The sequence below is a fragment of the Aspergillus wentii genome (genome assembly GCF_001890725.1).
Source record: "Aspergillus wentii DTO 134E9 unplaced genomic scaffold ASPWEscaffold_1, whole genome shotgun sequence".
NCBI lineage: Eukaryota > Fungi > Ascomycota > Eurotiomycetes > Eurotiales > Aspergillaceae > Aspergillus > Aspergillus wentii.
The window spans coordinates 2,328,099-2,339,837 of NW_024467832.1; the positions used below are offsets into that span (position 1 = coordinate 2,328,099).

Sequence of the window (11,739 nt, forward strand, 5' to 3'; positions counted from 1 at the left end):
GGTGATGTAGAGACCGAGACTGTGAAATTCGTTAGCCAACCATTCTTTATATGTCTGGATAGATAAATACTTACGGAGAGGGGTTGTAGTCTTCGAAGAAGTCGAGGTAGGTGCTACCGGCGTTCTTCATCTCATAGGCGACAGCTTGACCAGCGGGGCACTCGAAAGTGGCGATGGTGTAGGAGTTGCCGGGCGAGAGAGTCTTGACACCGTAGTCCTCCTTGACGGCGGGGGTGTTCTGGTAGTTGGTCTTGATGGAGACAGAGGAGTCGAGCTGAGAGAAGTCAACCTTGCCATCGCCGCTGAAGGTGAAAGACGAGGTCTCGAGGTCCTCCTTCTTAGGGAAGAGGAAGACGAGGCTGCAAGTCTTGCCAGCGTCCTTGGAGGGGATGTCGAAGTTGTAGAGGGTCGACTCGGTGGTAGAGATGGTACCGTTGAACGAGCTGCCGTAGGCCTTGTCGGGCGACTCGGAGTTAACGGGGATGATCAAGTGAGGAGCCTCGTACTCGCCGTCGAGGTTCGCAGGGCAGCTACCAGAGGGGGTGGCAGATGGCTGAGAGCCAGTGGAGGTTCCAGAGGCAGGGACGCTCTCAGAGGGGCTCGAGGGAGTCTCCGAGGGCTGCGATCCAGTGACAGTCTGAGAGGACTGAGCGGGAACACTCTCGGAAGGAGATCCGGGAACAGTCTCAGAAGGCTGGGCGGGGACGCTCTCAGAAGGCTGAGCAGGAACACTCTCGGTAGGCTGGGCGGGAACGCTTTCAGAGGGAGATCCGGGGGATCCGGGGACGGAAGTCTGAGGACCGGGGATCACACCAGTAGACTCGCTCTCAGGGCAGAAAGTAGTGGTGAGAGTAGTGTGGATGGTGGTGAAGCCCTCACCACCGCCAGGGACAACTGGGGCGGTAGTGCCAGGAACAGGGGGCACGGATTCAGAGCCACCGCCGGGAGCAGTAGAAGAGCCAGCAGCAGGAGGCACGGGGACGCTCGACTCAGAGCCACCGCCAGGGACAGTGGGAACTGGGGTGGGAGGAGAGCCGCCACCGGGGACACTAGATCCGCCAGCGGGAGGACCAGCGGGAGCAGTAGAAGAGCCACCAACAGGGGGGACGGGAACGCTCGACTCAGAGCCACCACCGGGGACAGTGGGCACAGGAGTCGGAGGAGAGCCGCCACCGGGGACACTAGATCCGCCAGCGGGAGGCGAGCCAGCGGGAGGACCAGCAGGAACAGTAGACGAGCCACCAGCGGGAGGCACAGGAACGCTCGACTCAGAACCACCACCAGGGACAGTCGGCACAGGAGTGGGAGGAGAGCCACCGCCAGGAACACTAGATCCGCCAGCGGGAGGAGAGCCAGCAGGAGCAGTAGAGGCGGAAGGAGGAGCGGAGCTGGAGCCCTCGCCAGATCCAGAGCCCTGGCCAGAGCAAGAGTCGGCGCTCAGTGTGATATCCGTGCAACCAGTGACCAGCGATCGGTCAGGGTTGATGTAAAGGTTCATTCCACCATTCAGACCAGTCTGGCAAGCGACGAACTTGGTGTTGCCCTTGTATTCGATCTGGCCCTCGGAGCCGACGGAGAAGCCGTTGGCAGGGGAAGAACCCTCATCGCACTGCCACTGAGTAGTGTCGGCTAGATGGGTGTCAGTGAGATAGATCCATAGCAGCGGGGAGGAAGATACTAACGGGTGATAATGCAACCACGGCCGTGGCCATCGGTGACACCACCTTGGGAGTCGATGCAGAAATCAGCTGGGGAAAGGTTGCCGTAGACACGGCTCTGGCCATCAGAAAGCTGGCCAATGGTACCAGAAGCACCACCAGCGGCAGTCATGTGGAAGCAGCAGCTGTTGCCTCTGCTAACCAGGGCATTGGTCCCAGCAGCGAAAGCTGCGAGGGTGACAAAGGTCTTCATCTTCAAAGAGGTAACGATGGAAATAAACACAGAACAGTAGATCGAAAAGCGAATGGATTGATTGGCTGTGTTGAAAGATATAAAACGACTGTGTTTTGATGTCGACTTGAGTTGTTGATTTAGAATGATGATGGCAGTCAATGGGAACAATATTTAATATTTATAAACGGGGGTGGATACATCCAGGAACGTCAATCGTCATGGATGGGAGTGTGTGTGCCGGGTCCAGCAGGCTGAAGTAAGCCCCCAATCGACTCAGCATCCAACCCCCATTCCTGCTGCACTCCACATGAGGGTCGAAAAAAACAAAATAGAATTAAAAAAAATAGAAACGAGGCGTGGCCGGTTACAACGCATATGCGGATAGAGTTGACCATGGAAGGGGACCAAGAGGGTGGACCATTGAAGCCCTGAGCATGAATTGTCCGAAGAAGACCGGGGCCTGGAAGCATCGGAATCGGTGAACCCAAGACGTCATGCAAGTAAAAATCATTTCCTGTGGTGGAGAGACACATCGAGAAAAGAAGCAATAGATTGGGCTCTAGCAGGCCAATGGAGGATCCACTGGACGAAGAATCTGGATTTCTCATGGGTGGAGAGGCAGCAAAGGCAGCGCTGAATGGCCACCAGAGAAAATAAAAGATGGAGCCGGACAAGACAACAGGTGGAGCAGCAGGAAAAAGGCGTTGTTGGGATCGGCCATAAGCCCTGGCCGGTTGCCCAGTTCAGTACTAATCTCGATTACTGTTGTTTGCTGCTGCTGGTGGCAACGTCAGATGGAGGCCATCCACGGAACCCGATCCAGACCGACCAGGCACACTGCGAAGAGAGCGAGGCATCCATGGATCCTGATGCTATTCATATTTTCTCGCTGTGTCTATTTCTTTTGCCGTATCTTCCGGTCAGATGGAACTGCAGAGAACAGTCAATGGAGTTGGAACCTCGTAACCAGTATTCCGTATCTATCCTTGATCAAGTATTATTCTGTACACCGTATACAGAATTGTTATCTCTGTATCTCCCTACTGAGTACCTGCATCACCTCGCAGCATGCCTTGGACGTCACCACTGGAACGGGATTTAAGCTCCCACCGCCACCTTTTCCCCGATCTCACAAGCAACTCGCATTTTCATGCTTAATATTAGCTGATGCGGGGGAGGATACAATTGCAGGGATATAAATGCATACTCAGCCAACATGGAAGTAGGCAGACAGAAGGATCATGGCTGTTCGTATGTATAATGTAAGACGTTACGACGCAATGAGGCAGAGCCTGAGGCGCAGTGGGAAAGAACGGGGAAGCAGAGCGAGCGAGCCCAAGAAAAAAGTACCCCGCTGGTTGGTGGAGCATGACGAAATGTACAGCCAACGGCACTGCTTGTTATTTTTGATCGGTCTCTCTCTCGATTACTTCGAAGTATTAGCATTATTACTCTTCCCTATTTCAAATACATAATCTATTGCTCATGATCTTCTCTTCAGGTAGGTGGTTGTGTCGATCGAGTCCGCCACGTCACAAATCCTTGTGCATCGATCGCTGGCTTAGTCGGACAACTCGCGATCTGTCTCTTGTGAGAACAAAAAAGAAAAGAAAAGATAAAAAAGGGAAAAAGGGACAAGGCACATACCCACATCCACATGTCTGCGCTGGTACGGAATAATGTTCAATTTCCGGTTGCTCAAGATTCAGTCGTAAATAGCACAACATAAAGTACTGGCCAAAGTGCACATGGAATACTTACGAGATTCATCACCTCAGCACCGGGATATATATCAGGCAATCATGATTCCATCCCGTCCGGGTCACGTAACAATTCACCTGCCATGCATCCGACATACGTACTCCATCTTCTAATTCTCCATTCTGCTAACTGCAAAGTTGGACATCCTCGACCTCCAATTTTGGACGAAAAAGTTGCTCAGATGCAAGTCCCACTTTTTTCTTCCTCTTTTTCCCTGGTTCCGGTTGTTGCAGACCACTTTGAGAGTAAGGTATCTGTGCGACATACGAATCAAATCACTTTTCCCATTTGTACAGTAATCAGGAACCAAAAACCCCTCGTTCCTTTTTTTTAATTGCAATTGTATCAAATGTATCCAGCTTATCCATTTGATTCTAAACCTTCATCCGTGCTAGACATCGCCATTGGGTGTTTACTTATTGGCTTAGACGATGTCAATTTTCAGCCTTTCAACCACCATCTTCAGTCTGTTGATCCCCTCATCAACAACCCCCCATCGGGAAATTGCTCGACAAGTCTGGATCCCTGTAACATAGTCAATGCATCCTGTAGCCAGATATCTTGGTTGCGGGTCTCTTGCGTCCATCGTAGTCATAGTTACATAGTACCCAGATAGGCAGACAACTCCCACTGTCCAAGCGTACAGAACAATCCCTGCCTATAGGCGGTGCAAGATACTCTGCCTTACTACCGTCCAGAAGAGGTAAAAAAAGAAAAGGATCATGGCAATAGGACCAGCCACTTCCAGAAGTTCACCACGGACATCGACTGTCTTGGAAGAAATGCATGTTTTTGAGTTGTTGAGGCTTGTTGCGTGAACCTGTCACTTTTCACCTTCCCATCCGGTCTGCTCTCTCCTCTCTCCTCTCTGTCTCTCGTTCAATGCCGTCGGTGGCTTGCTTTTCTCCTCCGACTGGTTTTGTCTCACTTTTCTTTTCCCACTCTTTCTTCGTGCCCAACTTGGCGGCATCATCCGGGTGGAATGGGAATCTCATGCACGTCATCAGAGTTTTATTTCTTGGTTTCTGCTCATCAGGTGATGGTAGTGTTTGCGGGCATTGAAATTAATAGACACAAGGTTGATCTTGCGAGGGGTTGAATTTGGATGCTTTGCTTGGTCTCGTAGAACACATGATGCTTGCTTGATATCCTTGCTGAGAAATGCTTGGGTTGCTGTTGTACTACAGTATGTCGACTGTCGACCTTGTAGCGGTATGGAGCGGAATGGCAAATATATATAACCGAGAAAGGCAAGTGAAAAACAACAACAGTTCCAAACATCACGCTCAAATAGTAATTCTAAACTGGTACATACTAAAGAGAATGAGAAAATACATGGTGACTAGATTATTCTTGACAATCGATAAAGAACTGCAGTAATGTACAATATCTCAGAGGCTACTTCACAACTTGCCTCCAGTAATCTGCTCTCCAAGCTTCTTGACTCTGCCCTGGATAAGATCCCACCGAGCCGCCTCACTCTTCCTGTGCTCGCTGGAAATCGACATCACAGTTGGTGGAACACCAAGGTTCCAAATGTTCTCACCCTGCTGGTGGTCGTTGCGCCATGCCTCGTTCTCTCCCTCGGGGAACACTCGGTCGATCTCGGCAGCCAGCTGAGCTTCGTTGGTGATGAAGCTCCGGGCGTTGATGTAAAGCGATTGTATGGCGTCTTGTTGGTCCAACTCCTTCTGAGCCTTCTTGGCTTCGACGCGAGCCTGAGACAGGGCAAGGCGCTCCTCTCTGTTAGGGTCCGGCAACACCGGGGTGTGCTTCGGGAGCATCGCCTGAACGATCGATGAACGGGTCAATCGTTCATCTTCTCTCTCGGGCTGCGAGAGAACACGGTCACGTCTCCTCTGCTTCTCCGAGCTCCGGTATGTCATCGATCGGTCTGTCCGCTGTTTCCGGCTGTGCAATTCCAGGAGACCCTCTCGGAGGTTTTGTCGTCTCATCTCTGACATCTGACGCTTCCACTCATTGTATCCGGCGTGGGGATCTTGCGGGTCGACTTTGATTTCTTTCGAGGGAGGAGTGGTGGCAGCAGCAATGTATTCCTCCGTTGGTTTGTCCGCTCGGCGAGCTGGGAAAATCTCTCGGGGGACGGGCAATGTACCCTTAACGCGAGGCTTCGAAGGAAGTTCGGGCTGGATAGTTCGCGGGACATCGACGAAATTGGGAGACTCTGGTCCAACTCGAAGAGAGGAGGACGAGGCGAAGCCACGGGCTTGCACGGTGGCAGCTCTGCAACTGCGGAAGAGAGACATGGCGCTCAACCTCCGTGCACTTCTAGGAAAATTGCAAACAACAATTGATGCGAATGATTATCAAAAAGGCTCAATTGAAACAAATAAGGGATCTCAGCCCACCACCAAGACTCAAGGGAATGGCAAGCTGGCGATTATCGATAGGGACGCGGTGTTGTTAAGTCGGAAAAAGATCGAAGCGATTTTCTGTCGCATGGCCCGTGCACCACGGATGCTTGGCGCCGCTAGCAGAAAAAAAAAAAACTATTTTGTCCCGAAGAACTTTTTTTCTTCCTTTCCTTCTGTTGCGCTCTGCCACATTTTCATCTGTGTCTACACTTGCCATCAGAACTGTTTTAAATTAGGTTCTCTGGCGGACACAAGCCTTATAATTCATCATGGGTTCAGGAAAGAAGGAGGCCAACCGCAAAGAGCGGCAGGGCAAGGTCGGAGATGGTATGGGCAATGTCAGAACGAAAGGTGAAAACTTTTACAGGTAAGCTGCATCGCAATGCCTTGGACACACGTGAACATGGGCTGACTCTACGAAGAGATGCGAAGAAGTTGAAGACTTTGAACATGTTCAAAGATGGTAAAGCTCAACACGATGCCCAGGGAAATGTTACCAAGGCCGCTTCGTATCAATCGCGAGAAGCCCCCACGGCCCGCATCGAGCCCAACCGTAAATGGTTCGGGAACACAAGAGTCATCTCGCAGGAGGCTCTGTCGTCCTTCCGCGAGGCTGTTGCCGAGCGTGCTTCCGACCCTTACCAGGTCTTGCTCAAGACAAACAAGCTTCCCATGAGCCTGATCAGAGACGGTCAAGGCACCAATGGGTTAAAGCAACACCAGGCGAAGATGGCGATCGAGACTGCGCCCTACAATGACACATTTGGCCCCAAGGCTCAAAGAAAGCGAGTCAAGTTGGGAGTATCGTCTCTGGAAGACCTTGCTGGCGAGACCGCAAAGGTGCAAGAGGCGTACATTGAAAAGACAGACTCAGGTACACATGAGGATGGTAGTGCCATCGCTGCTGCGGATGTTGGTGCAGATGACGGCCTCGGCTCAGCGCCTACTGCCAGAGAATCCGTCTTCTCGAAAGGACAAAGTAAGCGAATTTGGAACGAACTTTACAAGGTTATCGACTCTTCCGATGTTGTCATCCATGTCATTGATGCTCGTGACCCCGAGGGCACCCGTTGTCGAAGCGTCGAGAAGTACATTCGCGAGGAGGCTCCCCACAAACACTTGATCTTTGTGCTTAACAAGTGTGATCTGGTACCAACAGGTGTGGCGGTAAGTTTCATCATTTATTTCCTTTTTCTCACGCTATCTGCCTTTCGTTTCATCTATTTATTTCTGCTTTCAATTCTGTGTCTATTTTTAAGGGTTTACCGACCCGGTGCCATCGCTAAGTCAAGGCTTCTTCCTGCGACTTTTATGTTGCGTCACTCTCTATGGAGGCTCGTCTGTTACAGCTTTGGTAGATTGATTCCCGCCCGCGCCGAATTTCATTCTGAAGCTAGGCTAGACATACTTTCGTCTTGAAGGCTTGTCGCAAAGGGCCATGTTGTGATCTGTTGTTGCGCGGAAAACTGATTCCTCCGTTTTCCTTGGGGGTGCTGTAGCAGTTTTCTTAACGACGTTCCACACATTTCTAATTTTTTGCTTATTTTACATTGTTCATTTTTTTTTTTTTTTTTCGTTTTATCTTCATTGTTTCTGATGTTCAATCACTGACTTGCTACATCAGGCCGCTTGGGTGCGACATCTGTCAAAGGACCACCCCACTCTCGCATTCCATGCTTCGATCAACAACTCTTTCGGTAAAGGATCGTTGATTCAGCTTCTCCGACAGTTTTCGTCTCTTCATGCCGATCGGAAGCAAGTGTCCGTCGGATTTATCGGCTACCCCAACACCGGAAAATCGTCGATTATTAACACTCTTCGCAAGAAGAAGGTGTGCACAGTTGCTCCTATTCCTGGAGAGACCAAGGTCTGGCAATACATCACGTTGATGAAGAGAATTTATCTCATCGACTGTCCTGGTGTGGTTCCACCAAACCAGAACGACACCGAGCAAGACATTCTACTCCGTGGCGTTGTGCGAGTAGAGAACGTTGAGAACCCCGAGCAGTACATTCCTGCTGTTCTCAAGAGGGTTCAGCCCAAGCATCTTGAGCGTACCTACGGCGTGAAGAACTGCGAGGATCCTATCGAATTCCTCAGCATTCTCGCTCGCAAGGGTGGTCGTCTCCTCCGAGGAGGTGAGCCTGACCTTGACGGTGTCGCCAAGATGGTCATCAATGATTTCCTCCGCGGCAAGATCCCTTGGTTCACTCCCCCACCCACCGGAGCTGGAGATGGGAGTGAAAAGATCGAAGGCCGTGAGGGTAGACTCGGAGAGATGGGTCGGAAGCGAAAGCTTGATGAAACCGCCCCCGAGCCCGCAGACGGTTCGAAGAACGCGTCGGACGAGCCGGCCTCCAAGTCTGGGGATGAATTTGAAGGATTTGGCGATAGCGATGATGATGATAACGACTCTATTGCTAACCTGGAAGTAAGCGACGAGGAAAGTGAAGAGGATGAGTGAATGCTTTCCGCTGTCTCCGTCCGACTTGAAAGTCGAGAAGAGGATCCAAGCAGTTGCCGTCCGGGTTAACTAGCCGTGACCATGGCATGTAGCCGTTGCTCCTCAGAGAGCGTACTCTTCGCGGGATCATCATGCTCTGCCGTTGAATCGAGAGCTACTCCCAGCGAAAGCACCCCAGCGCCCGCTTTGATGCAGGATCAACAGAGTCCAGAACGCATCGATGAGCGGCGCCAATCCAGTCATGACTTTACACGACACCTGTTGCGTGTTACCTGAATCAGTTTATGAGTCAGTGTACGCAGATCTGCTCGATATCATGATATGGAACCTCCACAATAGATACCCACATAGTCTTTAAAATAAAAGATTTCTGATACGATGAGTTGTTTGCTACTAGACCCTTGACTAAGTTAATCGCATCGGAGTACTTCCGTAGATGTATTTCGTTTTGGACTTTTGTACCTACCAGCTAGTAGCTACCCCCAGCACCTAATCAACGCCAACGAACCAACAAACCAATTGACCAGTCGGAATTCTTCCAAACAAAAAGACAACTTGAGGATACAACTCCAGCCTCATGCAATGATAACGACTTGATATTGAACTTCTAGAACAGAGAGCGATAACAAGTTGTCAAATGCCTGGCTTCACCGCCGAAGCTCACGTGGGGCCATCCCAGCCTCACTTCCACCTGATGCATCGTCATTTGCCCTTTGCGTCATGTCTTAGCTAGCACCAGTGGAGATCTCTACATCTTGGCTACATAAATTCCTGAGGTTCTTACGGCCTTTCATGTCTCGACACCCTCGAGGGCTATGCGACCGTCGCCCAGATATTAAGAAGACGGCATGTCTATAATACCTTATGGATCATCCAACCTTGACGTTGTGCTGTAGGCCTTTCCTCCTGTTGTCCCAGAAACTGCTTTCCAATTGATGGATAGGTGCTAACGAGACTGTCTGGATAGGCGGCACAACGACTCGGTTGTCGTTTTCGATCGGGATTCGCAGCAACTCGTCCTACGGAATACAACCCACGATGACGGGGGCCTCGAGCTAGCCGATTGTCCCTACTGCCATCGTCCGATCCGAGATGATAATTCCGGACGAGACTCTCATCACCCGGGCCCCGGGGCTCAGCCCGAATTCATCAATCCGAATTACTTCCGCATGCTCAACAATAGTTTACCAAGCGCTCCGAGTTCTCAGGCTCCTCCCTCCCCTCGTCGGCGCCTTGTCCAACCAGCGCTTCCCCACGGTTCGGGGGCCGAATCGAGTCCATCCCGAAATATACCTTCCTCGCAAGGGATATCTTCTGCGGCGTTTACCCCGGACTATTTTAAAAAGTTCTTCGTTGAAGAAAGGGAACTAGGAAGAGGTGGAAAGGGCGTGGTCTTACTCGTGAAACATATGCTGGATGGCGTCTCGCTGGGACATTACGCTTGCAAACGGGTTCCGGTTGGAGATGATCACGAATGGCTCGAGAAGGTGTTAGGGGAGGTACAATTGTTGCAGCATCTTTCACATCAGAACCTTGTGTCTTACCGTCACGTCTGGCTCGAGAATGCAAAGATCAGCACATTCGGGCCTAGTGTACCGTGTGCCTTTATTCTCCAGCAGTATTGCAATGCTGGAGATCTTCATAATTATATATGTGGTTCGGTTCAGACTTCAGCCACGCCCCAGCAATTGAAGGATCGTCTCAGGAGAAGGTCCAAGGGAGAGCCAGAGCCCAAATTAAATCTGGGAGGGCCTCGCATACTTCATTTTGATGAGATCTATTCCTTTTTTAAGGACATCACTTCAGGACTTCGCTATTTGCATGTGAATGGCTATATCCATCGCGACCTGAAGCCTAACAACTGCTTGCTTCACCAGACTAGTGACGGTATACGAGTCTTGGTCAGTGACTTTGGCGAGGTTCAAGCTGAGGATGCAACCCGAAGATCTACCGGTGCAACGGGAACGGTCTCGTACTGTGCGCCAGAGGTTCTAAGACAGGACTACCCTGATGGTCCATTTGGGAACTTCACATTCAAGTCCGATATATTCTCATTGGGCATGATTCTTTACTTTTTATGTTTTGCAGAGCTGCCCTACCGCAACGCCGATATTATCAATGAAGAACTGGAGGACCTCGACCAGCTTCGTGCAGAGATCAGCCAATGGTCAGGGTTCGATGACGCGAGAAGAACAAGACCCGATTTACCGGAGAAGCTCTACGCCTTCTTGGAACGTTTGCTGTCCGTGGATCCTAACCGTCGCCCATCGGCCGAAGAGGTACTGAATGGGATACAAACCGGGGGCACTTCAAACGAGACGTATCGATCCAAGAGATCTAACTCGGCAGGACCTGACCTGCTCTCGGGCTCTAGAATCCACCCAGTTGACAGCCCAAGCCCACTATCTTTTCCTCGACCATCTCTTTCACCGACCAAGGCACTTTCTCGGAGCCCGGTGGCTGTAAGACGCACTCCCCTGTACGAGCCGGGTAGCCCTAGAAACAGTCAAGGTTTCTTTGAAGCAAATGAAGTACCAGATAGAAACCTTACTGTCAGTCCGGACCGGGACATGATAATTCGTCCTAGGTACTCTAGCACTCCGTCTTTACCCCCAGATCAGAACGGAGCTCACGAAGAGCAGCACACCCCGGAGCCTGTTCAAACACTGCAGCCACAACTCCTTCCTCCGCCCCCGGGTCGATTTTACGTCTCCCGTCTCCTTCCAATCCATTGGGTATCCATGTCTATTCGACAATTCCCATTGCCGGTGCTACAGCTAGCCTTGTTTCTCTTCAAGGTTATCTCCGCCTTTCAACCATGCAATCCTATCGCCGTGAACCCGTGGGTTTTCTACCCGCTACTCCTTCTCGCAGCCATCAATCTCCGCACACGAAGCATCGCCGTACAGGTTCTTTCTATCATCTTGCATCTTGTAACCGTTGGTCTTAGCATGCGATTGGGTATGTTGTGCGTTTGGCATCCCTCGCGACAAGCATTTCTTGCCTGAGGCACCACCACGTGCCAATAATACTTTGATATTCTGCTGTCTATTGGAAGGGCGAAACGGGGTTGCCTGCCGTGTATCATTTCATCCCGCCAAATTGGCTGGCCGGTGTTTTGTGTATACTCGAAGCTGATGTTTTTTTTCTCATGATTAATGATTGTATGTACATGACTATGGGAGCGAAAATGATAATTAGACATGATACCTGTTTTACCTGTTTCAACTCCATAAGAGAAAAAAA

At 50.8% G+C, this 11,739-nt stretch overlaps 5 protein-coding genes across 5 annotated transcripts; 3 read left to right on the forward strand and 2 right to left on the reverse strand.

The window, feature by feature from the left end:
* Nucleotides 1–70: 70 nt before the first annotated feature.
* On the reverse strand, nucleotides 71–1,911 carry ASPWEDRAFT_47606 (putative GPI anchored cell wall protein; the record flags this gene model as incomplete). The annotated part of the gene is made up of 2 exons (XM_040836987.1): nucleotides 71–1,629; nucleotides 1,683–1,911. The coding sequence occupies 2 exons, from the start codon at nucleotides 1,909–1,911 to the stop codon at nucleotides 71–73; spliced, it is 1,788 nt and encodes a 595-aa protein (XP_040694571.1).
* A 1,000-nt stretch (nucleotides 1,912–2,911) lies between these two features.
* ASPWEDRAFT_34364 (uncharacterized protein) lies at nucleotides 2,912–3,602 on the forward strand. The gene is made up of 2 exons (XM_040833981.1): nucleotides 2,912–3,474; nucleotides 3,541–3,602. The coding sequence occupies exon 1, from the start codon at nucleotides 3,135–3,137 to the stop codon at nucleotides 3,366–3,368; it is 234 nt and encodes a 77-aa protein (XP_040694572.1). The 5' UTR covers nucleotides 2,912–3,134; the 3' UTR covers nucleotides 3,369–3,474; nucleotides 3,541–3,602.
* A 1,455-nt stretch (nucleotides 3,603–5,057) lies between these two features.
* ASPWEDRAFT_99224 (uncharacterized protein) lies at nucleotides 5,058–5,921 on the reverse strand (the record flags this gene model as incomplete). Its single annotated transcript, XM_040839647.1, has 1 exon — nucleotides 5,058–5,921. One exon carries the CDS (start codon nucleotides 5,919–5,921, stop codon nucleotides 5,058–5,060), a length of 864 nt encoding a protein of 287 aa, XP_040694573.1.
* A 284-nt stretch (nucleotides 5,922–6,205) lies between these two features.
* On the forward strand, nucleotides 6,206–8,887 carry ASPWEDRAFT_34366 (putative GTPase NOG2). The gene is made up of 3 exons (XM_040833983.1): nucleotides 6,206–6,396; nucleotides 6,452–7,196; nucleotides 7,654–8,887. The coding sequence occupies exons 1-3, from the start codon at nucleotides 6,299–6,301 to the stop codon at nucleotides 8,491–8,493; spliced, it is 1,683 nt and encodes a 560-aa protein (XP_040694574.1). The 5' UTR covers nucleotides 6,206–6,298; the 3' UTR covers nucleotides 8,494–8,887.
* A 328-nt stretch (nucleotides 8,888–9,215) lies between these two features.
* Nucleotides 9,216–11,710, forward strand: ASPWEDRAFT_146001 (protein kinase IKS1). Its single transcript, XM_040829496.1, has 2 exons — nucleotides 9,216–9,385; nucleotides 9,461–11,710. The coding sequence occupies exons 1-2, from the start codon at nucleotides 9,342–9,344 to the stop codon at nucleotides 11,499–11,501; spliced, it is 2,085 nt and encodes a 694-aa protein (XP_040694575.1). The 5' UTR covers nucleotides 9,216–9,341; the 3' UTR covers nucleotides 11,502–11,710.
* The last annotated feature ends 29 nt before the right edge of the window (nucleotides 11,711–11,739 follow it).

Excerpts from the sequence above, each read along its gene's own strand:
- ASPWEDRAFT_34364 (XM_040833981.1), top strand. The coding sequence starts at position 3,135 with ATGGCTGTTCGTATGTATAATGTAAGACGTTACGACGCAATGAGGCAG.
- ASPWEDRAFT_34366 (XM_040833983.1), top strand. The coding sequence starts at position 6,299 with ATGGGTTCAGGAAAGAAGGAGGCCAACCGCAAAGAGCGGCAGGGCAAG. Across the intron at positions 6,397-6,451 it reads AAAGGTGAAAACTTTTACAG|AGATGCGAAGAAGTTGAAGA; the intron begins GTAAGCTGCATC and ends GACTCTACGAAG. Across the intron at positions 7,197-7,653 it reads TGGTACCAACAGGTGTGGCG|GCCGCTTGGGTGCGACATCT; the intron begins GTAAGTTTCATC and ends TTGCTACATCAG.
- ASPWEDRAFT_146001 (XM_040829496.1), top strand. The coding sequence starts at position 9,342 with ATGTCTATAATACCTTATGGATCATCCAACCTTGACGTTGTGCT. Across the intron at positions 9,386-9,460 it reads TCCAACCTTGACGTTGTGCT|GCGGCACAACGACTCGGTTG; the intron begins GTAGGCCTTTCC and ends CTGTCTGGATAG.